Source organism: Triplophysa rosa, linkage group LG1 (genome assembly GCF_024868665.1).
Source record: "Triplophysa rosa linkage group LG1, Trosa_1v2, whole genome shotgun sequence".
In the NCBI taxonomy this organism is placed as follows: domain Eukaryota; kingdom Metazoa; phylum Chordata; class Actinopteri; order Cypriniformes; family Nemacheilidae; genus Triplophysa; species Triplophysa rosa.
Genome location: NC_079890.1, coordinates 11,369,691 through 11,395,830, shown reverse-complemented (window position 1 = coordinate 11,395,830; position 26,140 = coordinate 11,369,691). Strand labels below are relative to the sequence as shown.

General features: G+C 40.9%; 1 protein-coding gene across 3 annotated transcripts; it reads right to left on the bottom strand.

The window, feature by feature from the left end:
- Positions 1-3,680: 3,680 nt before the first annotated feature.
- Positions 3,681-24,364, bottom strand: fxr2 (FMR1 autosomal homolog 2). Of its 3 annotated transcripts, none has more exons than XM_057343249.1 (17): positions 23,735-24,364; positions 21,079-21,131; positions 18,046-18,139; positions 17,645-17,716; positions 15,784-15,932; positions 15,576-15,669; positions 15,352-15,468; positions 13,647-13,817; positions 12,952-13,030; positions 12,685-12,842; positions 12,403-12,489; positions 8,632-8,851; positions 7,512-7,691; positions 6,983-7,186; positions 5,997-6,098; positions 5,555-5,646; positions 3,681-5,338 (listed from the first exon to the last, which is right to left on the bottom strand). In XM_057343249.1, exons 1-17 carry the CDS (start codon positions 23,783-23,785, stop codon positions 5,231-5,233), a joined length of 2,031 nt encoding a protein of 676 aa, XP_057199232.1. In that variant the 5' UTR covers positions 23,786-24,364; the 3' UTR covers positions 3,681-5,230. The 3 variants fall into 3 exon arrangements, with proteins under 3 accessions (XP_057199232.1, XP_057199149.1, XP_057199321.1); XM_057343166.1 differs by having other exon boundaries at positions 5,997-6,101; positions 23,735-24,363; XM_057343338.1 differs by having other exon boundaries at positions 6,003-6,101; positions 23,735-24,363.
- Between the last annotated feature and the right edge of the window lie 1,776 nt (positions 24,365-26,140).

Here is a 26,140-nt window from a genome sequence, read left to right as displayed (position 1 = left end):
ATGACCTCCTAATGCTGCAAATTCAACAAATGACCATTTTCAGTTTTTTACAACCTATGAAATGTTTTCAAACTCTGTTGTGCATAATAATTTGGAACAGTGCATTTTGAGTTTTTCATTTTTTAAATAAATACTGTTGTCAGTGGGAGGTTTGTTCAATAAAATTCCAAATGTACCCTAACTGTTGATTACTTGAAAATTATACTGACTGTCATTTGCATCGACAAATTAGGAAAACCAGAGAAAGATATCATTTGCATAATAATTTGGAACCCAGTGTAATTTAACCTCAAAGCATGTCAGCTCCCGCCCCTCATGTGAACTCTGGCGCCCCCTAAGGGGTGCGACCCCATGTTGAACACTGCCCTACACTATTGGTATCAGCATGGATGAAACACTTGACGCCAGGCGCACAACTGGGGCATATTTTTGTTGGCTACATTGTGTTTTTCATTTAACAGTTCAGGCGGTCTATTTTGATGTTTTTAAATGTAGCTTACGCTATGCATTACGATGTGTTTACGTGGTTGCCAATCCAAAATAATAAAGGAGTTGTTACATGAACATACACGATTTTGGTTACATGTGGAATAAAGTCTGAGTCTTGAGAGTCTGTCACTGCAAACCTTCAGTTTCCTCCATACTCCCCTTTGCGATTCATTGCTGTATGGCATTAGGCCTACTTAACTTGCTGTGTTTCGATCTGAGGTCGTAGTATTGTCAAAGACGGTTTGTGTCGTTTTTTTATAAAAGCTGCTAATATTAGTTAACTTTAAATTGAGTAATTTTGTATTAGTATGGGTCTATATAGGCTAATATATCTATCTATATAATCTAAATGAGGACAATAATCCCTTCAATGGTGTTTACAGAAGACAATAAGGAACATAATATGCATTTCTGCCTAGACTATCTGCACTTACATGAAGAAAGAACTACAAACAAGTCTGGGGAAATGTTAAAGAGTATTTCAAAATGACAATGGAAATGACTTGAAAGAACGCATAGTTTGCACACACAAGTGACATGAGACCAGAGGTGGACAGTAGTGAAAGTCGCGGTACAAAGGTGCGCAAGCGTGGAACAGATCGTGCAGTGTCGTAAATCTTCGCAAAACAGAATTATCATTTGCGCATGCGCGTTTTCTACTACGTCATTATGCGCATGCGCGGACGGATCGTGCAGGCATCCCGGATCGTGTACCGACACCTTGTTCAAACTTTACTAGGACAACGATCTCATAGCAAGAGACAAGCGACACACAGCGACAAAGTCTCTGGCTGTCTGAATGGGGTGTAACTCCTCAAATGAGGAGCGACTTTTGGGAGCGACAGCCAATAGGAGTGAAGATGGGAGCTAACGTGATTCTTCTCTCAGCTCACGCTGTGAGCGTCACCAGTAGTGGGAACGCCCACTAGTGACCTAATCGTCTACCCCTGGTGACTTGCAGTGACAAAGTCGCTTGTAATGTGAAGGGGGCGTAATGCTAACGCCCTGGCTTCAGCGGAACGCAGGGAGTTCAGATGGTATTTTTTTAATGGATGTCAATGGGTTTAAGCCATTACGGTTTCTCCAATTGGAAGTATTACAGACCCTTCCAACTCCCTATAATAAGAGTATCTCTGTTCAGATGGCCTTGCGCAGATCAAACATCATCAAAGTACCGCGAGAGCGATTCGAGAGTGACTGCTCAGTATGCTTTGAAATCGCTTTCGCAGTAATTTGATGCTATGTGTCGACCGGTCTGCACAGCTATGTTTTTCTGCCAACCTGGCTGACTGCATCTCTTGTCACGTTAATGAGTTGTTCATCACATATGAGATACATTTACATTACATTTAGCAGACGCTTTTATCCAAAGCGACTTACAGATGAGGGAAACAATGGAAGCAATTGGAACAACATAAGGACAACAAAAAGCATAAGTGCAATAAAAAAAAAAAACTGGTCTCATATAGCCTACCACAGTATGAGTTATGTTTTTATTTATTTTTTTAGAAAGAGTAGAAAAGAGATAGAAGTCAGAACTGATCGGTCAGGTGTTGATGGAAGAGGTGTGTTTTCAGCCGATTCTTAAAGATGGCTAAAGAATCTGTTGATCTTGTAGCAGCGGGCAGGTCATTCCATAAATGTGGAACCGATCCAGAGAAGGTACGTGAGAGAGATCTTTTACCTTTTTGGGATGGCACCACAAGACGTTGTACGTTTGCAGAGCGTAGGGATCTGGCGGGTATACAAGTCTGCATTAGCGAGTGAAGGTAAGGGGGTGCCAAATCAGTGGTGGTCTTGTAGGCCAGGAGCAGTCTTGAATTTGAATGGAGCGACTATAGGGAGCCAATGTAACTTAATGAAGAGAGGACTGACGTGCGCTCTCTTCGGTTCAGGTACTCATCCGCTGTTGATCCATGTTTAGTGTTGCATTAGGAACTCTACGGCCCGGTTTCAAAGACAAGGCTGAAGGCTTGTCCAAGACTAAAATGAACGTGTGACCTGTCTTAACCCTATATAACTTGCCCAGAAATATCTTAAAATATATCAGTGCCATTGTTTTGTCTTGAGATGCACACCAGTAATGTATTCTTCTAAGGCATTTTTATAAAAGCGACATGAATATCTTAATTCAACTAAGGCATAGTCCTGGCTTAAGCTAAACCGGGCCTACATATATTAAAAACGTCTTAATTTAGACTGGTTGAAGATTTCTTAGAAACGCGGAAAGGAGACAAATATTAAATCTATATGCGCGAATCAATCTATGTTCAGCTTCCACCTGTCAGTGGTAGGAAGTCAGTACTTAAAATTAAATTATTTATTTAATGATCTTAATTTGCAATTAGACCATAATTACTAAGCATGTAACAAAACATTTATTTTAATGAGTATTAATGAGTAATTATTTTAATGAGCGTATGTTGCCATGACCCATTATTTTTTAGTTTACAGTTTATAAAGGATCAAATAGCGTGATAACATGTATGCTATTGATTTCTAGTTCATAACCTCTTATGCAACATCCTGGAACAAAACCAGTATGTGGGCACAGTGTGGAATAAAGCGTCAACACAACATCAAATACAACATCCATGGTGGTGGGGCAGTTGTGGCCTAATGGTTAGAGAGTCGGACTCATAACCAGAAGGTTGCCGGTTCGATTCCCAGGGCCGGCGGGTAACAACTGAGGTGCCCTTGAGCAAGGCACCTTACCCCTACTTGCTCCCCGGGCGCTGCAGTGATAGCTGCCCACTGCTCCGGGGGTACGTGTGTTCACTACTCTCTGGATGGGTTAAATGCAGAGGTCACATTTCGTTGCCATGTACATGTGCAATGACAATAAATTGAATCTAAATCTAAATCTAAATTAGAAACGCACACCGATTATAGGATTTAAGTGAACTGCCATAACAAGGTTTCAGTTGACTGTGGCATATGAACCCAAGACCAACTTGTATTGTTAGTTTAGCAAATAGACTGAAGCAAAACACATTTATATTTAAAAGCTTATTGTATGCAAGGATGTATTAGATACTCCTACATATGCGTGCCTGCTTGTTTTTGGGATACATGTGTAAACCAAATATCTTTGTTGGAAGGAAAAGCCTATTTAGTTAACTCATATTTTAATGAGGTATTAAGCTTTAAAAACTGAAATGGGAGAGGAAAAAGGACCACAAACAATGGAGTCATTCCAGAAATAATTTATTTCATTTCCATTTTAATCTGTTTTTTATGATGTGGAAAGAAAAAAACTGAGCGCAGGAACAAAGACAACAGTATTAAAGTAAGGGGGTGGGGTCCCTAACTTTTATCAACCTTGACAACCAGGGACATCACCAACGCCTTCAACGTTTCTCTGGTGCAACATTAAAGCTCCCTGGCACAGACAGAAGAGGCCAAAACTCTTGAAGACAACTGGAGTGTATTACAAAGACAAAGCGTTCGGATGTGTGTGTGTGAATAACCGTCTCAGTGCATCTAGCTTTCGTCTTATGAGGTTGCACTGTTCCCAGAGTGCCTTCTTGACCAAAGACCAACCATCCACGGTGCCAGTGAGGAGCCAACCCCTCCCTCCAGTCAGATGTAAACAAAGGACCGGAAGCTATAGTGTGCGCGCACGCAACCTTCTACGTGTACACAACACACATCAAATCTGACCCTCCAATAGAACCTTTGGTGGGTGGCTGTGAAAATACCCTCTCTGAACCTGTCAGTTTGTTGTTTATCCCTCTCTCTGGTTCTGTTTGGTAAGGCTGCTTCCACTACAGCAGAGACCCAGGGAAGACTGCTTTCCACCAATTCAACTGTAGAAACAGAATCCCTTCAGTCTGAATTCTACCGGGCCGTCTATTGGATCATGTAACGCTCCTCCAAATCGAAATGCTGCTACTGCATCTCCCACAACTACACATGTACAAACGGACAAACACTCATACACACACACACTAACAGCTTTCAAATAATGACTTGATGGTGGACGAATGTCCTAATTTCACGTTTGGCATTTAATTCGGTATTTTCCTTTTATTCATAACCCCACGCTCTTTTTCGGCATAATCCTTGCATTTCCTTGGACAAAACAAAAACACCAAAAAAACAGTAACCATTTAATTCATCCCATGAACAACGTAAATATTAAGGAAAAAATACTCAAGTTTTTCAAATTCAAGGCACAATGTCTCTCCTTTACCCCTTTTTGCCCTTATTTTCAGAGTACCTCAGACTCAACTGTCACTCACGAGAGGCTCCGCCTTCATCCCATTGCCTCTCCGCTAGCTCCTCCTCCCTCGTTTTGCTAACACTGTTTCAGAGATGCGTCTGTTTGGGAGTGTTTCCACATTCCCACATCAGTGAATACGAACAAACAAAAACAAATAATGACAGCAACAACGACAGCAACAACAAAAAAAAATATTGAAAAAATCCCAAATAGTCACGTCCTGTTTTCTGTTTTATGTCAGAATTTTGAGTCATATCCATCAGCTCCTTTTTGGCAAGCTTGTCTTAAATAAGCACTAAGTACTGATAGATAAGATAAACATACACTGTTATGTGTGGTTTAAAGTAGATGCATTTGTCATTTTTTGTATCTTTTTCTTCTCGTAAACTTGTATAAATTCAAGGATTTTAGTCGTTTTTATTCGTCAGTTTAAAGGTTTACGTGAATGCAAGCAGGGACAGAGTTCGCCGTGGTGTCTTGCTCTAGACGTGGGTCTTGACGGGGCGAGATGGCTTCTTACGAAACGCCATTCACCAGGGTCAGAGCCTCCCCAGGCGAAGCCACGCCGTTGCTGGGGGAACGCTTAGAGGGTGAGTCGTCCTTACTCACGCTAGTCCCATTTTCCTGTTGAGAACATTTTAAAATAATTGAAAATGCCTAATGTTCCAATAAGCTACATAAAAATGTCTATCAAAATAAATATTTTCTGGTGGCCCAAAGGGGCCATACTGTATGTTGCTTCAGTTGCTACACAGCCATCAATTTGTTATTCAAATGAAATCAAAAACCATTTACACTAACTCTAAAGTTTGAGATAAGGGCTGTTTTCTATTTGCTCACCTTGGGATGTGTTGCATGCTGTGTCTCATCCTTTCCTGGGAGGTTCTGTCTGCTTTGGGATTCGGGACGAGAGATGAAGTCAGCAACAGTTACTATATCAACACAAAGCACAGGGAAACACATTAAGAAAGTAGGATGGACTAACCAGGCAGGTATGATGCTTGGTTCACAGTTATGACATTTTTTAAGCAAAATTGCTGGGAAATCAAAAATGTAAAAACTTTGGAACTACATAAAGGCAAACAAACCTTGAGATACCCTTAAGGGACAAAACACCAAAACAAACGCTGCTGAAGCCATTGTGCTCATGTGGGGGACTGAGGATGTTATCTACAATGTTTATTTGTCTTCCTCCTTTTGACACTATCGTCACGCACGATTATGTGAATATCATGGTAAAAAGAAACTGATGTCTCTTCCGACCCCCTTCTTTTTCACTTACCCTCACCTGGCTGTCTGTCACGGCTGGCAGAGCCTCCCTCAGGGCGGTTGCCACGGTTACGGCGGCGGCGACTTCGATTGCGGCGCTGTGGCCTGCCCTCTTCTTCTGAGAGTCAGAGAAAGAGGGGGGAGAGAGGAAAAGAGCATGAGATGTCAGGGGACCAATTTACATTCAGTTTATCTTCTGAGGCACTTCTACGAATTCCCATTAAACAAGTTTCCTTTTACGACTTGTTTACGACTGAGTGGTTGTCTTAAAGTGGACAATAATTCATGGTGATGCTCTTTCAAGCGTTCACGTATCCATATTTCAGACACTGTCCCATGTTTCCTGATAAAAAAGGTTGTTGCACAAAATTTGGTCTCAAGTCACGTGTGCTTGGATACAAAACCTTTATATGCTTATTACCCATAAGATGATATTTAGTAACTAAAAAGCACGAAAGTGAAACTACGATAAAACTGGATATACATTTAATCATAGACATAAAAAACAAAAAAGGTTTTCAAATAATTTGGTTTTGTGGAAGCCAAAAAATCGGTGTGACTTAAAACGTTAAACCACCAGTGAAAAGCCGCACCATGCACAATTCGCCAGAAGTCATGTTCCACTGTAAACTTAAAAATGCATGTTTGATTAATTATTAACTATTCATTATTTCTTAGTCCTCAAACAAAACTGTCTTCTCTTTAAAACAAGTGAAGAAAAAATATAAATGCACAACACAGCTGAGCTAACAGCAAGATGCTGCTAAGTGACCACAAGAGAACAAATTAAGCGAGATGCTAGAAGCTGCATTCTCACTGTTGTCTGTCCTCCCACTGATAGCATTAGACACTTTTATTTTATAAACAATTTAAGAGAAGACTGCTACAAGCAAGTTTTTATACCGATGCAAACTCAGGGTCCAGAGAGTGCGATTTCGAATGAGTGTACAATATGAGCGTACAATAAAACAAGTGTAATGTAAAAAAACTTTATTGTACCCAGTCCGTTCTCGCTGGCGGCTGCCTGGCTGTCCGATTCGTTGGCGGTTGCGTCCATCACACTGGGTTCCTGGTCGTTACGGCGACGACGTGAACGTCTCCTGTGGTCATTCCCGCCCATGCTCTCGCTGGCATCAGTATCACCGGTGAGCTCGCCCTCCCCCTCCAGCAGAGAGTATGGGTTACTGTCCGGATCTTTAAGCACTGTAACACACACAAACCTTAACTAGGGAAGAACAACAATATGCACAGCGTTCATGGCATTACATATGATTTTAATCAATAAAATGTTATCTTATAAACTATTGGTTCTTAAAACCAGGATTCCACCTTTTGACCAATCAGTTTCCATTACTTTTTCAGTCATTTGCTATTACTAGGTTAGTGTTTAAACGCATCTTCACGGAGAATGCACCACAATAAGGAATTTCAAGCCAATGAAATTTTAGAGCTGAGAATTAGGTGCTTTTAGGCTTTCCATTCCCGTGAGAATTTTGTAAAAGAAACACCCTGTACACGATGTACCTACCTGAGCTGATAGTGTTAGTGTTTCTGGGTCCCTGTCCTCCCCGGCCCTTGGCAGCACTGGAGCCACGGCCACGACCCCCACGCTTCGAACCTCTATCATCTCTTTCAACTCCTCTTGGCCTTGGATCTCTGTCTGCTGTCTCTTCCGTCTCTGATGCATTGGACAATTCAGAGTTTGTTCCTGCAGGGAAGAAAAATTCAAACACAACAAGGCCTGTGTTTCAAATAAACAGAAGTGTTGAACGACCACATGAAGAGATTTCATTTATACAGTTTTAGATGTAAAAACTGTTCTCTGTTGTGTCTTATTTATCGGACTTTGAAATGTTTCTGTGCTGAGATTGACCTCCCTGCATGTGTCTTAGTTTGTTCAGATGTTTATGTTTGTGTAACCAGAACAATTGCGAGTTAGTCTAGACAAGCTGGACACGAAACAAAACTGTGCCAAGTGGCACGGTCAGTTGACAGACATGTACGCTATAATAGACTGAAAAGCCGCCTTAGACACCTATTTGCCTGTGTCAGGGTATATACAGGAATTATGGAGCTAAATTTAATACTTAAGAACTTTTTTAAGACTCTTCCACACATTTTAAGACCCGTTTTAATCGGTTACATTGGCGACACTTTAACTTACATGTTGCTATATACGGATTGTAAGATAGCACAACTAAACAGTCTTTTATTCTAACTCCTTATTAATGCAACATAATTCAGAAGGGTGGAATTAATTGAGTGACTAACCCATGCAAGGTTTATTAGAAAGAGAAATGAGGCTACGCAGGCAACACACCTGCCAGATTTTTTCTGAATGATGTAAATGAACTGTCAAATGTAAAGCACATGTAAATCTTACATGCTAAAGCAAAGCATTGCATCTACATATGAGTGTAAAAACAAGGGTTTCATAGTGATTTTTCAAGCTGTATTTAAATACACAATTTACACATCAAATAACACATTTATCCAGTATGTGTTTCCTTTAAATTCAATCCCTGACTTTTGAGGTTGCGAGCAAAATGTTTGACTCGTTAAACTATAGAGGGGTTGCATCGCATTGCAGCAGGTTCATAGAGTAGTATGGAAACTAAGCTGGTGTTTTACTTCAGTTGAAATCTTACCATAACCAGAGTACACGTTGTTTGGTTTGCGACCACGGCCTCTAACTCCATACGTGCGTGTGGTCTGCAGGGAGTTGGTGCTCTCGTCTGTAAGGTAACCTCTGTCACGCTCACCAGCGACCCCGGAACCAGAGCGGCTGGGGGGTGCACGATATCCCACCCCAATCTGACGCAGTTGTTCATCTATCTGTAGACGTTCAAGGCGCAATTGCTCCACCTCCTGTCAACCACAGTATATGATTGTGCATGAGAAAGAGAAACAGACAGGTGCCGGGCATTGTTATTAAATTACATATGCAAGATCACGTGGTGATCTATAAAAATGTAACAGAAGTATTTAAATAAGTCAAATTCAAGCATAAAAAGGTGAAAAAAATTCACATTGACAATACTACACTAATCATTTGACGTTTACAGTTAAACCATTAAAGGGATAATTCACCCAAAAATGAAAATTCTGTCATCATTTACTCACCTTCGAGTTGTTCCAAGTCTGTATAAATGTCTTTGTTCTGATAAACACAGAGTAAAATATTTGGAAGAATGTTTATAACCAAACAGATCTTGCCCCCACTGACTCCCATAATAGGAAAAAATACTTTATCATTTTTTTGGACTGTTGAACACAAACAGCAAACAATTCTGGGGCACTTTTGACTACCATTGTCATTTTTTACTACTATGGTAGTCAATGGGGGACAAAATCTGTCTGGTTATAAGCATTCTTACAAATATCTTTCTCGGTGTTCATCTGAACAAAGAAATGTAAACAGATTTGGAACAACTCAAAGGTGAGTAAATGATGACAGAATTTTCATTTTTGGGTTAAGTATCCCTTTAAAAACTGTGAGATGACATGAAAATGTCTTATAAACTACTGTGGGATTACAAATTTATACAATGTTATATCTAGGTTAAAGTTATGTACATTATGTTTCACATTTTGAGGTAAAGATGATGACATTCTAAGAAGATCAAGTCAGGCAGCCCAGGTGTCTGAGACATTACCCTTTTGTCTTTATGCACTTCCTGACCATTGGGCAGGGTCCCAAGTTAAAGGTGAATGCTAAGCTCAAGGCACAGCTAAGCCTTTATCTCTATGATAATGTGAAGGTATGGGCAATACTGTCAGGCTGACTGGATTAGCACCTATGCATTTGACTGACACTGTTATGCTGATGAGACCTTGGCTGGGTCAATTGCGGTAACGGGCTGATTCCTGTATTGCATTTGCATGCTTTGTGTAAATCATCTCCACCTCTATGTATCCCGCCCCCTTGAAAGGTATAAAACTCTACTGTGCTGAACTAAAAGTCAGACTTGGATGACTACAGCGACGCACAGCGAGTCCTCAAAGAGAACTTCTGTATAAAGATATCCCAACGTCTCCTGGTCTCTGCTTCGACGAGGAAAAAGTTTCCTACACTACTTTAATAGTGCTTTTGTCCATTTTAGTCCCTTAAATGTTTGTTGAAAAAACAGGTTAAAGGTGTCATGAACTGGGCTTGTTTATTGTTTTATACTGTTGTATGAGGTCTACTTATGACGTTTGCGTGGTTTTTACATTCAAAAACATCAAAATCAATAAGTAATAGGCTATTTTCTACCCGGGTTTTGAGGCCGGCTCGACAAACGCTGGGTTTTAATGGGCGTTCCGCATTGAAGACTTGGAAGTAAACGCCCACTGCTATGATTGGATAGCAGTTTGCGTAGTAAACTTAGTTGGAGCCTTATGTGAATTTGGTTAGACACGTTACACATTCGCCCTATTCGCACGGGATTAGTATTATCTGGGGACCTTGTGTGATTTATAAATTACCTCACCACATCTGTATTTCATGTGGCACATTCGCACGGAATAAATGAAGCCTGTGATTTTACTCAAATTTACTGATTTATTTCCTGGATGTGATGGCAAGGCTTTGCATATAGTTTGTATAGCCTATAGTTGTATGGTGTTTAATGAAATCCGATTCGCATGGGATTAAGATCACAGACAACCTCTGCAATTATTACAAACGACTAGAGGTCCCCAGGTAATACTAATCCCGTGCGAATAGGGCTCAGGGCATATCAAGCGATCTCCAACAAAGCAATAGTGACGCATAGTACAAAAAAGTTCCTATCGGATCCAATATTGACGTCACAGCACTGCTTTTTAATTTTAGTCTCTCCTCAAATCCAGCGTCGACCTGTGCCTTGTTCACAAAGGAATCCGCGTTAATGTTTTACCCACGTGAGCTGGAACGTATTTAAAAATAAACTTCAACCACGCATTACAAATGTCGGAATCCGAAGAAAGGTTATGCAGCGACTGTGTTCTTCCACAACCAGGCACTGACTGCACAATATTTTGCGATCTTTAACGCCATGTTTATTGCTTGCTCACTCTATCTGGTTCCGCGCAACTTGTGTTATTTCAGTACTGTCATGCGCGAACCAGTGGGCGGGGCTAGTAGTCGTTGATATTCTTCTGTGGAGGCGGTGTTCAAACTATTCCAGGACCTGGCGTTCGCTGGGCCTGGTGTCAATAACAGTTGTAATTTCAGAAACAAGGGCGTTTTCAGTTCTGACACTTACAGGATGTTTGCTTGAATACGATTCCCTCTTATATAACAAAAGCTCGGGTTAAAATTGAGGTCTTAATTCATCGCTCCTTTAAGATCCATGAAAACCTTTTGTTACAAAAAAGACAAACATAAATAAAAATAGCTGTTTGGATAAAAATGACTGGTTGATGTATTTGGTAAAACCAAACTATTTTAATAAGATTTAGCTTATGTTTGACAATCTAAAAAGAAAACTATTCATGTAAAAATATCAACAACATTGCTTCTAAAAAATGTCTCCTCTAAGGTAGGAGGCTGATGTAATGGGAGTGATGGTCCTTCACGCCATCTCTAAAGGCCAATTTATGGTTCGGCGTAGCCTACGCAGAGCCGCGTACCCTGTGCTTACCCTGTGCGTACCCTACACCATAGCCTGACGCGCACCTCTCCAAAAATGTAACAACGCGTCAACTCAACGCGGACCCTACGCGGACCGCAAGCGCTGTGATTGGTCGGTTTGGCAGCATCGTACTTCCTTCTACGCATTTCTGGCGTCTTCTTGGCGTCTTCTTCCGGCAAGTTCAGAGTCCACAAAAGAACAACATGGCGAGCATCGACATCGACCAAGTTACTGAGCGTCTGATTGAAGAGGTTCGGAAATACACGCATCTGTATGACTCCTCTTCGGCGGACTATAAAGACTGTCAGATGGCGGCGAATTCTTGGAGAGAACTAGCGTTTCGGCGGTGTAATTGCAGTACGACGCATACTCTCAACGCAGAACCATAAATGTTCACGACGGCATCGTCTACGTACGTAGGCTACGCCCTACGCACGAGTATAACTTGAGCTTTACATCTCAACTACACAGCCAGCATTTATTGGGGTGAAACTCAGAATGTGACAGCTGCCCATTTGAAACTGCAGCTGAACACGGAAAGAGGAGGGGCAATGTGGGCGACCATGAGGTGGAGGGGTAATGGCTATTTCGAGAGGCGCCTGGGTAGATAGCATGTAATCCACACTTCACCCCCCTCCCCCCGTTCTACTCCCAAAAGGTGTATTTTTAGAGTGAGTTGGTACTTAAGTGTGACCAACAGCTTTCCATGAAGGAGATCAGCTGACAGCCGTTCATTATTAAAGCTCCTTTTAAGTATAATACAATCACATTCATAAATACTATAGTCGGTTACCCTTAGATAAAGCAGTTATTATGACTAACCTGTAGGTAGGCCACATGGTATTCCAGCAAGGCCTGAGCATTACTGATGTTCTCTTTGGTTCCGACAAAAATAAAGGGAACCATTCCCTGAAACAAGAGAAAGAAGAGGGGATAGGACAGTTAGCAAAACCACGGCTAATTTAAAAGGCTGAAAACTTCCCACATACAGGTAGAAACTTTAAATTTACGAAGAGGAAAATATTGACATGTTGATTTCCTCACTGAGGTTTTATGACAGTGAGTGGGTTTGGGTTTGTTGTATCATTCTAGCGGCTCATTCACCTCTTGGCCGCTGACAGTGTTGTTTCTGCCATCCCCCTGCCTGCCTACATCCTCCCTGGGCAGTTTTTTGTCATTGTCCCCTTCGATCCGGACCCGAACCACACCAGATTTGTCCACAATCTCCTGGATGATTTTCCCATTTTTGCCAATGACTTTGCCTGTTGTGAAAGAAATGTTTGGATTTAAGTTTTAAAAAATGTGCCATTATTTGGCCACAATCAAACGCATCGAAAAACATGAAGGAAATTCATGTGATATCCAACTCACCTACGAGGTTCCTGGGTACCTGGAAGGAATCCTCCTTAAACTCCAAATATGTTCTGGCCTGTTTTACTGCCTCTGGGGTCTGATTCAGTCAGACCAAGCATTCAGAAAAAAATAACTGCTGTCACTTAAACATCTTACACTCATCTACACACCATTTTCAACATGCCAGAGTTCATACGCTTAAAAAAAAAAAAAAACACACAGAGGAAAACAACATCAAGGCTCATAGACACATACGGCTTCAGGTATCAGGACTGTAAGACTATCTGAATTGTTCAAAATACACAACACTGATGAGGTGCACAAACCACAAAACTTTTGGTCAAGAGGAAGAGGCAGAATTCACATAAATTCACGTGTCTAGGGGTTTGTCGCAGACCTCGGAAATCTGTCTGTGACAGCACAATTCTGCCAAAAGTCATGTCGTGTGAGCTTTCCTTTAGAGCAGTGGTCACCAACCCTGCTCCTGGAGATCGGCCGTCCTGAAGATTTCAGCTCCAACCCCAATCAAACACTCCTGAACTATCTAATCAAGGTGTTCAGGTTTGCTTGATAATTACAGACAGGTGTGCTCAAGCGGGGTTGGAGCTGCAGTCTGCAGGACGGTCGATCTCCAGGAACAGGTTTGGTGACCACTGATTTAGAGGAAACAAAAACGAAGCACTGGTAATTTTGAGTCACTGTGCTTCACAGACCTCTCCATAGATCCTGAATGTGCAGCTCTCCTCTTCCAGCTCAATTGCAGTCACACCGGGAACTTTGCGGGCTTGCTGGATGTTGGCACCGTGGGAACCGATGGCGAGACCCATTAGATCCTCACGCACCCTCACTTCCTCCTGATACGCAGACGCCAGCTGTTTACTTGTCTGTGACACACACAAAATGTTTGGTTTTCTGTTTGATTGAACCACAGGAGGAATCCGACACGACCAGGATATTTGACAAGAATGAGACCAAAACGCATAACAAAAGCATCTCTCTTTCACAGACAGAATCAACACATGTAATGTGTCTTGTCTTCCGACGGGTACAGCAGCAGGTACAACAGCTTACAGTTTAAAATTGAATGACGGCACATGTAGACAAGATATGTACAAAATTGCTAAAATTAATTTTACATACCAAGTCTTAAAAAACGTATAAAGATTTCTTAGAATAAATATAAACAACGCTTAGGGCTGCAGCTATCGATTATTATAGTATGTATATACATATTATAGTAATCAAGTATTCTACTGATTTTCCATCGATTAATCGGGTATTCGGATAATAAGTACTTTTTCTTTATTAAAGAGAAATACTAAATATACAAGAGAAAATAAGACAATGAACAAATGAACAACTAATTTGTTTCCTTTTTAGAAAAAAGAAAAAATGTATTGCTGAAATTGCATACATTGCCACATTACATTAAAAATGCAATATAATGCAAATGTATAAATAAGAAACATTAATAAAAATAGAAAGATTAATTTCAAGGGTAAACAACTAACTTTAGCTTATGCATGATGCATTTAGTTCATCTAAATTAGTTTTAGTTTCTTTTTTTACTATTAAATAGTAATACATTTGTCCACATAAAATACAGAGTTAACTGGACATTTATTTTGGCAGGTTGTCGGAAGACTCTTATTTTTAAGTATGTCTGTTTCTTCACTCAAACAATAAAATGTTGGTGAAATAAACTCTCAGAGCAACTCTGGAGATGAAGTTCATGTCCTCATAAAGCGCAGACGCAGACAATTCATGAGCATCACGCGTGTAGCACGTTAAACGGAGCAGTTCATTCACGCAGAACAGCCAGGTGACGTGTAAATAACAGGATTCGGCATCCACAAGTCCGCATCTAGTTTGATGGACTCAATGCAGCCGGAAAACAAGTTTCTTGAAAATAGCAGTTCACCATTTCAATAAGCTATCACTTATTTATCAGCATGAGAAACACGTGTGAGCGTGTGAACAGACTAAAATGCGTGAGACTTGAGAGCCCTGTAACATGAATAGAGTTTAGCGGGCTGTGCGTTAGTAATAACGGTCCGTGGGGAAACGCAGTGCTCCGTGTATACTGTAGTTAAATGGATTAAACAAAGCTTCGAGGCAACAAAAATTCGAGGTAACTCGAGGAATTGTTTCAGCCCTACTTATAATTCAACTATATTTGTATAAGACTATCTATAAAAGAAGATATTATACTACAAAATTTACATGGAAAATGAGTACCATCACACTGAAAAGTTGCTAACATACAAACATGGGCCATGTTAAAGTGCAAATGGTTCCTATGTTAATTTCTGTAGAACCTGCTTTTACCATTTACAACATTAGATTGTGTCTGGCACTTATTCAGAGCAGGGAACATCCTTTTACATCCAGAGAGTGTTATCTTGTGTATTTACACACCTCTAAGTGTTTGGTGGCCTCCTCATTGCGGGACATCAACATGAGTTTGGTACGAATACTCCGGAAGTGCATGTCACTCAGAAGGCCTGCTCGCTTCACTGTGGACTCATTTGTGGACTGAAGAAAAACATACGGATACAGTCACACACAACAGTGCTTATTACTGCATTACAAAGTAACTAGAAAAAAAGAATAAAAAAGTAAAAGAAGAATAAATCACTGACCAGGACAATAAGTTGTTGTGTTGAAGCACTGTAGAAGATACAGTTGGCTCCGATTGCTTTCCTGAAGTCTTTGTGGATGTTCTCGGTCAAACAGCTGCCACATTTAAGATAAGACATAATTCATAAACAACAATCATATCATATCAACAATCAATCATCAAAAAATGCATAGAGAAATCCGTAAACACTTCTTGTGTCTGTGACTTACATTTCTCGGAGGTCTTCAGGTACAGCGATGGGAACTTTGTAGAAGGAGTTTTGAGAACAGGGGCTGTTGGGATTGACTGGCCGTATTCGTTCGGATGTGACGATTTCATTGTATGTGGCGTCGCAGGCTGCATACTCGATCACATAGAACTGAAATGACAAAATGCAAAATTGGTATTACAATGGGCAATTTTATTAGAATACAAATGTTCCACGACCTTTACATAAAACACTTCATACAGTTTAATTTAAAAGACTGCACAGATGTGTGATGGACCCTTACATAACCGATCACTAGAAAATAACCCAGAAACTAATGGCAGGCCAGACACAAAAGACAGTAGAAAGACACAATGGCCTCTTTCAGTGTCCACACTTTAAATCTACAGCAAACAGACTAAAGCTGCTCAAAGACAGTTGTGTTGTGTCACACCACTAAGTCACAGTGATGAAACCGGCCTTTACAGACCATCTTTACAGGCAGATGCATTAAAACAGGCACAAAGAGTAACAACTACCATCTATATTCATGTTGGGATGAATACAGCACACGCTGTGGGAGGAATATCGATATAATCTGGGCCCAGTTCTTCCTACCTAAAAGCTACCCCATAATAAAACACACCGGTCGCATTTCATATCAGCGATAACGTGCCACCACGCTCAATGACCTTGAATGCAGTCAAGAGTCAGGTCTAAATTCGTCCTATTATTCGACTGGCCCAGTATCAGAGCGAGTGTGTGCAAGAGGGAGAAGACAGTTCCCTAGTGCTTCATGTAGCACTATGAGAGTTTGCCTGTTAACCCGTATGCTGCCTTAACCTATTTAGCCAGGCTTGAGGAGACTTGGTGCTGGTAAACTCTGGCCAGCAGGCACAAGCTCGAAGGCATTAGGCAGCGCTCACGAGTGTGCAAGCAGTGCATAGGTTGTGGATTCCCTCCCTAGAGAACACATACCGGTACAAAGTATACCTTAAATGCACTTTGGATAAAAAGCATTGCAAAATGCATGTAAATGTTTTTGCTCTTGTTATTTGGGCAGAAATTATTTAGGCTTTACACGGCTTTCACTAGAGCCAATTATGTTATTTTTTACATAAACTTAACATAAAAGGAATATTTTATTATTATTAATATTATACTGTATATAGGAATGTTTTTAAGGGATTGTTCAACCAAAAATAAAAATGCTCATTTATTCACCCTCATCTCATTCAAAACATGTGACTTTTTTCCCTGTAGAACACAAAAGATGATATTTTGAGAAAAGACTATGGTTTTGGATCCATACAACGTAAGTCAATGGGGGCCAGTGTTATTTGGTCATAAATGTTCTTCAAAATATTTTCTTTTCTGTTCTCCACGAGTAAGCTCACAGGTCAGTTTTTTACAAACACCAGAATTGGGACAAATTACCAACATTTGTATCCCACAGATGCTGTTCATAGAGACATATTATTAACCCCACAACATTTATTTAGTCTGAAGCTTCTAAAGCTGATCGATATGGAACATTTGTATCGACATCTTACATTGATGGTTCCCGTTCACACATACCAACTACATATTTTACAGTTTTAGGCCATCTGCTGTTAGGTCAGCAGGCAGTTCAGTTTGGCTTGAAAAATGAGATCACTCCAGTGTTTATGGGTAACTGGGTCACTGCTGCAGATGTGTGTGTTCTTGGCCTACTGGAGTGGAACTAGAGTCCCGAAACCTCCTCTTATCAAGATTCAAATATTCAATTTAGACTGACGTGCCAAGGCTGAATGAGTAATAACAGTCAAAAAAATGAAGAGCAGACCATGAACCCAACAATGCATTGGTGCAAGGTGGCCAGTCGTACACCTGGCCCGACTCACCTCTCCCTTCATCATCCTCACCCTCGCCATCCACCAGCCGCAGGGCTCCTGCTCATTAGCTCTGGAGTAAACCTGCAGGAGAAAGACCAGGTCAGGTATGAGAGTACTGAAAGGAATGGCCAGGTGTGTTTGTGTGCGTGTAGAGGAAAACAGGAAATGAATAAGTACAGCGTCTGATAGTGGGAGCATGTTTGCAGGAGTGTGTGTGTGTGTGTGTGTGTGTGTGCGTGTGCGTGTGAGACAGACGAGGTGCATTTGTGAAGAAGAGGTCTAGATAAAAAAAGGAATAAAACACTCTTCAAAGGGGCATTCGGGGTATTTTTGAGGGGTGATGATTCAGATGTGAGACTGATGACTTGAGGTATGTTCTCTGCAATTTCAGAAGTAAACATGTCCCATACCTCCACCTCATCTCCCTCACAAATGTCCTTGTGGTAATCGGGTGGGGGCGGCAACCTCACGTCACTGAAGGGCAGCTGTCTCTCCGGTTGCCAGCTTTGGAAAACACACACACAGGTGTTAGTTAACTTTTTAACCACAGGGGACGATGCATCACAAAATGTGTACTTATTTCACTTATTAACTCCTCCCACTTGAACTCGACTATCAAACCTGACGCATTTTCTCCTCGGCAGGTCTGACAGATGTCGGTGTCAATTGGCAAAGAGCGTTCTGATGGAACAGTAAATGTGCGCGGATGCCTGCCAACACTGAGATATGACTGAAGCTCTGCTGAAATGGTCTGACAAACATATGCCGTAAAGCTCACAAGGCTCCAGAAATACTAATCGTTTATTCATTAAGCCAAACACCTGATATACTGTCCTTAAAAATCTCAAATCTGTTTGACCACCTCAACAGCTGAACTCAGATTAGATAATGCACTAGGGTTTATAAAATGCAATAAAGTACAGCAAATGGTCTCAGAGAGGTGATAGTGCTACTGGTTTTTGGTGGGTCAGCAGAACAATCCCAAGAATGGCAATGCCACTGTCCCACTCTCCCCTGCCTGCAAACCTCACCGGGCTATTTATGGACCTCCCTTTTGCCTGAAACAGAGTGTGGGAGGGAGCGAAAGATAGATAAAGACTGGAGGAGTACGAGAGAGGGGGGAAAGAGGGAGTCATGAGTTATAAAAAGGGGGAGAACTATAAAGGGCTGTCTGACAGCTGCCTGGTAGAAGTTGCACAGGTGCGAGGGAGCACATGGCTAAGTGAAGAGTGGAAGTGACCTATTAATTAAGCCCAAAAGAAATAAGCACAATCACATCCGTTACATATTATGTAAAAGTGCAACACTCTATATAAGACCTAACAAAGCTATATTGACAAAAGACAAAACCCACTGTGAATGACCAGTCAGCCTTCCTCCCCCTGCCCATCGACAAATGGCTGAAAGGGATAGTTCACCCAAAAATGAGAATTCTGTCATGAATTACTCACTCTCTAGTTGTTCTAAACCTGTATAAATTTCTGTTTGGTTGAACACAGAGAAAGATATTTTTCTACGAATGCTTGTAACCAAACAGTTCTTGGACCCCATTGACTACCATAGTAGAAAAAATGACAATGGTAGTCAAAAGTGCCCCAGAACTGTTTGTTGTCCTACATTCTTCAAAATATATTTTTATGTCCAACAGAAAAAAAAATCCTACTATGGTAGTTAATGGGGTCCAAAAACTGTTTGGTTATAAGCATTCTTCCAAATATCTTTCTCTGTGTTCATCAGAACAAAGACATTTATACAGATTTGGAACAACCCGAAGCGTGTAAATGATAACAGAATTTTGAAGTCTATGAAAACATGCACTACTAGATCAGTCAGATGTCAGTGAGTAATATCAAGAACAAAACTGGCCACCTTGGGCCCGTTTCAGAAAGGAGGTTTAGTGAAAACTGAGTATATTAACCCTGAAATGAGGGAAACTCGGTTTTCCATTTCAGAATGTGAGGTATGTCAAACCCGAGAAAGCGTGGTAACTCAAGCCCGTTTCTAAAAGAGAGGTAACTTGTACTCAGAGTCAGTAACCGTAGTAACTTACTCGGTGAACCTAACCTGGTTGGGAGCTGGTTTTCTTTGGTAAACCCAGAGTTTCTTTCAATCTCCTCCCCCTTTTTAAAGCGCAAGTGGTGTACCTCATTCATTCATTCATTCAATACTGCCATTCATGGCACACATTTTGATCACACAGAGACCATCTCAGTGATTAAAATGTCATATGTGCTTTTATTGAGGGTCCTGTGCTGCATTCATTCATATGGATGTTCTTTGATTTCAGGAGAGGAATTTAGGACCCGAGTGGAATTTTGTCATTTCCCTGTGCATTTTTATTCAAACTGTACCATTTTTCTTTACAGTGAATTAGATACATCAACATATATATCATCCATCCTTACATCAATAACATCAGCCACCGTGGCTATGAATTACATGAGAGCTGGAGGATAAGAAATGACTTAATAAAGTGTGCAAATAAAGGGCAAGAATAAAGAAATTAATAAATACAGTCAAATGCAGTGATAAAGGTAATCAACAATTAATTTAGACGTGCAGCCATTCCTACCCAAAACTGCTCCGAGCAGGGTTTGAACCGATGATCACTGACTTTGACTAACAAGTGTCCCATACACCATGACGCCTCACAAGCCTCACTAGAGTACTCACGACGAGTGAGAACATACGTTTTTTTTTTTTTTTCGGATTTATTTCTGTTGTTTCATCCATTTATTTATTTATTTACTGATTAATTTGTTTGTTTATTGGTACATTTATCTTTTTATCAATTTAAACTTAAGTCATTTACACATTAGTAAATCCACTGTAAATCCGCTCTCAAGCGCTTTCTGCCGCCATGTTGCTTTTTTGGTGCCGTTGACATGGTGAATCTTAATATCAGAGCTCATGGCTTTTCGTAGTTGTGGTGCAAGCGCTTAACTCAAGGTAAGTCTACCCAGAGTTGAAAGAACTCTCAAATCAGCTGTTCTGAAACCAAAAACTCAAAGTTTCGCATCTCGGTTTTAAATAACTCAAGAGTTCACATTTTAACTCTGTGTTGGTTGAACCTCCTTATTGAAACGGGCCCCTTGTTTTCTTGTGACGTTTGTAATATTTGTAAACATGCAGAAATGACTAAATGTACAATGTACATTTTTCAAGTATATCGCAGTAAATTGTATTCCGATATATTGTATCTAGGTTTGGGGAAATGCATTCAAGAACTTCTTCCATTGAATGTGCATTTGACTATAAAAGTACTAACCGATGTAATATTTTAGCATTACAAATAGTTTGAGAGAACCGAGTAAAAATCTTGAAGGTAAATGCATTATTTATTAGTAATGTACGTAACCGAGGCAGAGAGTGAACTATCATCATGAGAAAACCAACAGAAGCTTCTAGAATGAGTTTGGACAGAAGACACTCAGCCAACTTACTTGTTTTCAAAGACTATTGTGAGCGAGTCTTCATGCACATCCTTGATGAAACCCTAAAAAAAAAAGAGAGAGAAAATGTGTTCAGTTTCAGGAAAACAATCATGCTAGAAGCTCCTTCGCTAATAATTGATGACAGAACTAAAGTAAGACACAAAAAAAATAGAAATCACACATTCATTCAACTTCTGATTTCTAAAAATTAAAGTGAAAATGTTTATTCAAGTTGGGTCTCGCATAAAGTATCATGTCTGTGTAAGACAAACGTGAGTACAATCACGGTACAGGTGTAGCGGCATGTTATAGCTGGTGAAAGTGAGATGTAATTGAGGGGTTGGGAGGAGGCACCAAAGTCCCTCCTTAAAATCTGTTCATCATCAATCACTTCCTACACATCTACGAGAGCCGCCATAAAAGTTGTCAGCCCAGGTCACCACCCCTACCACAAGAGAATCTTGATACAAAAAACACTGCCTAATTTTGGACGAAGAGAATGTGGCAAGAAATTGAGAAAAAAGTAAGCTTCAGTACGTAACCTGCTAGGAAGAGAATGACTGCTCCTAGGAAATCTTTTACAAGTTTAACACACAGGCCTGTTTAGAGTCACCAGACAGACATGAATTAAAATACAATTATATAATGTGGGTTTCCAGACAAGAATGGTGAAGTATCCAAAATAATCCTTACTGTATGTACTGATTCCTTTGAATCACCAATTGTACTATAATTCTAAAAGAAATATTCTCTCGTTAAACACATAATCATTAACCATAACATCAATACATCAGTGCCTTGTTGTAATACAAAATCCTGTGTGGAGACCATTCAAACATACGGCTGTGGTTTCATTTGCCGAAATGAACTCCTGACCAGTTTAAACCAAGAGAAGCTTAGTGCCTTACGTTACTGTTGCAGTTCTGGGAATGTGACACTACAGGGAGCACGACCCAAAAGAGAGGGCAGATGACCAAAAAGTGACAGAGATCCCGGACCATGTGGATGGCACCATGTGCTATGAGGCTAAAGAGAGCATAATAGGAAAAATTACCTTATTTTTTTGTTCTGTTTGAAGAATGTAGGACAGCAAACAGTTCTGGGGCACTTTTGACTACCAATGCATTTTTTCTAACTATAGTAGTCAATGGGGGGGTGCAAAATCTGTCTGGTTATAAGCATTCTTCCAAATATCTTTCTCTGTGTTCATCAGAACAAAGAAATGTATACAGATTTGGAACAACTCGAAGTTGAGTACATGATGACAGAATCTTCATTTTTGGGTGAAGTATCCCTTTGATGAAAAAGAGTCTGTTTTACATAAAGGAGAATGACAGAGAGTAGTGAATTAAAGCATGTGCCAACATTTCATGTGACAATGTCAACAGCAAATCAACTGAAGACACTGTCCTTCACTCACCCTTGAGATGGACCAAACCTGAATGAATTTCTTACGGTTTAGAATATAAAATTTAAGTAAATGATGGCAGAAGTTTATTTTGGTTGGGCTATGCCATTAAGAAAAACAAATCTATAACATAATAGATAAAAATAATAATAAAACATAAAAAATATAAAGAGAGCATATGATAAGGCCAAATAAGAGGGTTGTAGTAACAGTATTGGGTTGGGGGTTGTGAAGTGTCAAGTGTCAAATAAGATCACCTGTTCCATCTCACCACACCTGCTTCAGCCCCTCAGCTCGAGACAGGCGTCACAGCCAACTCACAAAAAACTACACCACGACTAAATCATGTCAAAGAGTTGACGCTTCGACAGAGCTGTAGGGAATACTTTCAAACATTTGCAAAACATTCTTCAAGCTCTTTATCACACATGTGTGCGACTTTGTTGTTGCGGTTAGACACTGGCAACAAAACCGAAAGCCATGTGGCTGGTCAGAGGAGCGACTGCATCACAAATAAACTGAGTGATCCAAATCTGAACACATTCATAGGCGACAGCGGTTCGGAAAGGGGACCGTGTTTACATCAGGAAACGGGTCTTGGGTCGAAACTGCCCATCTAGCGGAGACAACACTCCCTTCAAAAACACCACCGTGTTTTCGTTTTTAAAAGCCGGACCGAGTCGTTTCCCACGATCTACTTGAACTCGAGCTGACCAAACAAAGAGGACAGGCGTGTGAACACACAAGCGCCCAGCAGATATCCCATTTTGCACGTTAGGACACGCAATATAACCTTGCCACTTTCGTTTAAGGTTAGAAATACACGGCCACGGTCTGTAAGCACTGTCCCGACAAAACCCAGCGATCTTCCCATCCTCTGTCGATACATAAAATGCTGTCTAGATAGGTGGTTCACCAGATTGGAGCCACTGGCTTCTTCTTAGCTAACCTGCTAACAGCACTTGTCATTCTCCAGTTTACAAGCTACAAAACAAAACCCCCCAAAGCAGGCCTTTGACTAGCTAAAGCGACCAGTAGCCTGCCCGATAACACCAGACACGGTACCGCCGATCTACAGCCAGCCCCCCCCCACAATATCTCAGGCCTCTTTGAAAGTGATACTACACTCAATGAGGCGTATCAGAATGTGCGTTTGCATCACATCAACTGACGCGACATGGAGATGCACGCTTAACCCGGTCTAATCTCGCATGTATTGTGCTTCTGTTTTTGCAGCCTAGTTTTTAATACGGTTACCTTGTAGAAGGCCCCGTTAGAGCCACGCACCTCCACCGCCACCCCGTCCATGTTCGTCGGAGCGTCCCCACGACTGTGCCTTTCTTTAGGCGCTCCGACAGCGTGCGATTCCGGTAACACCCCCAGCTTCACGGGCCTCTCGCCGTTCTCCGGCAGCTTGTGTGTGTCCAGTGTTTCGGATGAGAGAGGGGGCAAAGGTGACAGGGGAGCACAGGAGCCTCGAGGAGGGGTTCAGCTTCGACACCCTTCCCGGCGGGGTAAGACAATTATTTAACACCTGATTTGAGCGCACGAGCTCGCAAGAGTGCAGTTAGTGTCGGGTCTGGAGCAGATTAGATCGGCTCTGGTCTGGAGAGGACAGGGCTGATGCTGCCAGATGACGCTGGATGTAAACGAGGTGTTAGCACAACAGCTAGCGCAACCGCTTATCAACAATCACTTAACCTCAATTCACGCTTCCTGTGTGTGTCGGAGTAATTTCGTGATGTCTGAGAATGAGTCCTCCTCAACTCGGTCTCCGAATGCTGATGATGAGGACGTTTCTTCTTTTAAGAGGCTGTGGTGCTGTTCTATTTCACCCTTCCTCTCCAACACACGCCGTCAGAGTGGAGCAGCGAGACTGTGAATGACCCCCGAATCCCCACCCCTCTCTACGATACGCCCCGCCCTTAATGAGTTTACAGGTCGTGACTGGTCTATTGCATTGTCAGTCATGAAGCCGCTCGCTGTGATTGGCTAAGATTCCGGGACCGGTCGACGCGACGCATGTGCACGCGGCTCCTGGTTCGCTGGTGTTTGTCCTATTGGCGTCAGCTTTGTAGTTGCTAAATTTGGTTGACGGTTTATTACTATAAACATGGATTCAGAAAACACTTTTGTGATGTTCGTAAACAACACCAAACCTTAGAAAATGACTTTCTCTTAAATTTACTGACATACGTTTGGGAAAAGTGTGCATGTTTCCAGGTCTAGATATTTTATTTTATTATGATCTACTGGAAATCTCATTAAGTGATTTTAAATGTTTTGCGGTCTTTAGCAAATGCATCATGCAACAGCCGGACAATTGAATGGTTTCAGCATAAAGGGTTTGGTGTAGCAGGCACAACTGATTAATATGTAAGCAAACTTTGTGTAAATAATTATAGTCAATCTCAGGATCAATCTTACTGTACTCTGCAGATTGAATGACTGCTTTTCTTTTTCCCTCCCCCAAACACCACAGCTGTTATTACCTTAAAATATTCCCTAAAACTACAGCACAGTGCAAGTAATACCATTGTTTTTTGACAAACTTACAGTATTTTTCAAATTAAATGACCATTGAAAACATTATGTACACATTATGATAATACCGTTTGTTCTACTTCTCTACAGATAACTTACTTTCGTCAAAATGTCTTATGTCATGAACGATTATAATTATGTTATTGTAACTAAAATTCTAATGCCTGTTGCAGAGGTTATGACATGACAGCACGGATATCGAAAACAACAGAAAGTACTAAAATTGCATGGGGGCAAAAAATGATACAGAACACAGAACAAATGTTGAAGGTGTAAATCACTCCAGGATGTTGGCTTATTATTTACTGGTGAGTGAGGAACGACACATCAAACGTGTGACCAAATGTGAAGGTGGAGAACTGAGGGACAGCTAAGGACATGCTTAGCTGTTAGAAAACAGCTGTTGGGAAATATGTTAAACATCAGAGCATGAATGATGCCTGAACATGAGTTTGTATAGGATGTGACATTAATGTAATGAAGTAATTAAAAAAACTCTATTGGAAATATTTACAACTAATGTCTTTCTAATATAACATTCTAATATAAAATGTAGGCCTATTACTTTTTCCTGTGTGCTAATGTAGTTTGCTGACAGAACAGGTTTGTGACAGGAAATGCGATAGAATATTTCCTACGCTGTGATGGCAAACCAAAAATCCAACAAAAAGCTTTTTATTATTATGAGAGGATTCTTAATTCTAAAGTAAACGCAAGTGTAGTCTAGCCGCCAACAGAGGGCAACGTTGTGCAAATGTGCCCTCATAGTTCGGTAAAAAGCATAACGCCCTGTGCACAAGAAGTCGGGATGTCAGTTTCCGGTTTGCTCTCGCACCGCACAAAATGTCAGCGTTTACCAGATGTTTTAAAGATCTGCCAAATATAAGCATTAACGATGTACACCGCATCGTTGATGCATGGTCGCCTGCTCCAACAAGCAATCGGGACAATTGGATTTAAGATCTATATATCGAGTTATATCCACAACTACGAGGAAAAGTAGTTTAATCTAATGTGGTGTGCAATATTGTTGCAATATTCTGAATAAATAAACTATGATCCGCAAATAAATATAGAGAGTTTCACAAACATTTTTTAAAATCCACATATGCACAAAAG

Excerpts from the sequence above, each read along its gene's own strand:
- fxr2 (XM_057343166.1), bottom strand. The coding sequence starts at position 23,785 with ATGGACGGGGTGGCGGTGGAGGTGCGTGGCTCTAACGGGGCCTTCTAC. Across the intron at positions 15,933-17,644 it reads TGAGGATGATGAAGGGAGAG|TTCTATGTGATCGAGTATGC; the intron begins GTGAGTCGGGCC and ends TTGTCATTTCAG. Across the intron at positions 5,647-5,996 it reads TGACAGACAGCCAGGTGAGG|TAACTGTTGCTGACTTCATC; the intron begins GTAAGTGAAAAA and ends GTGTTGATATAG.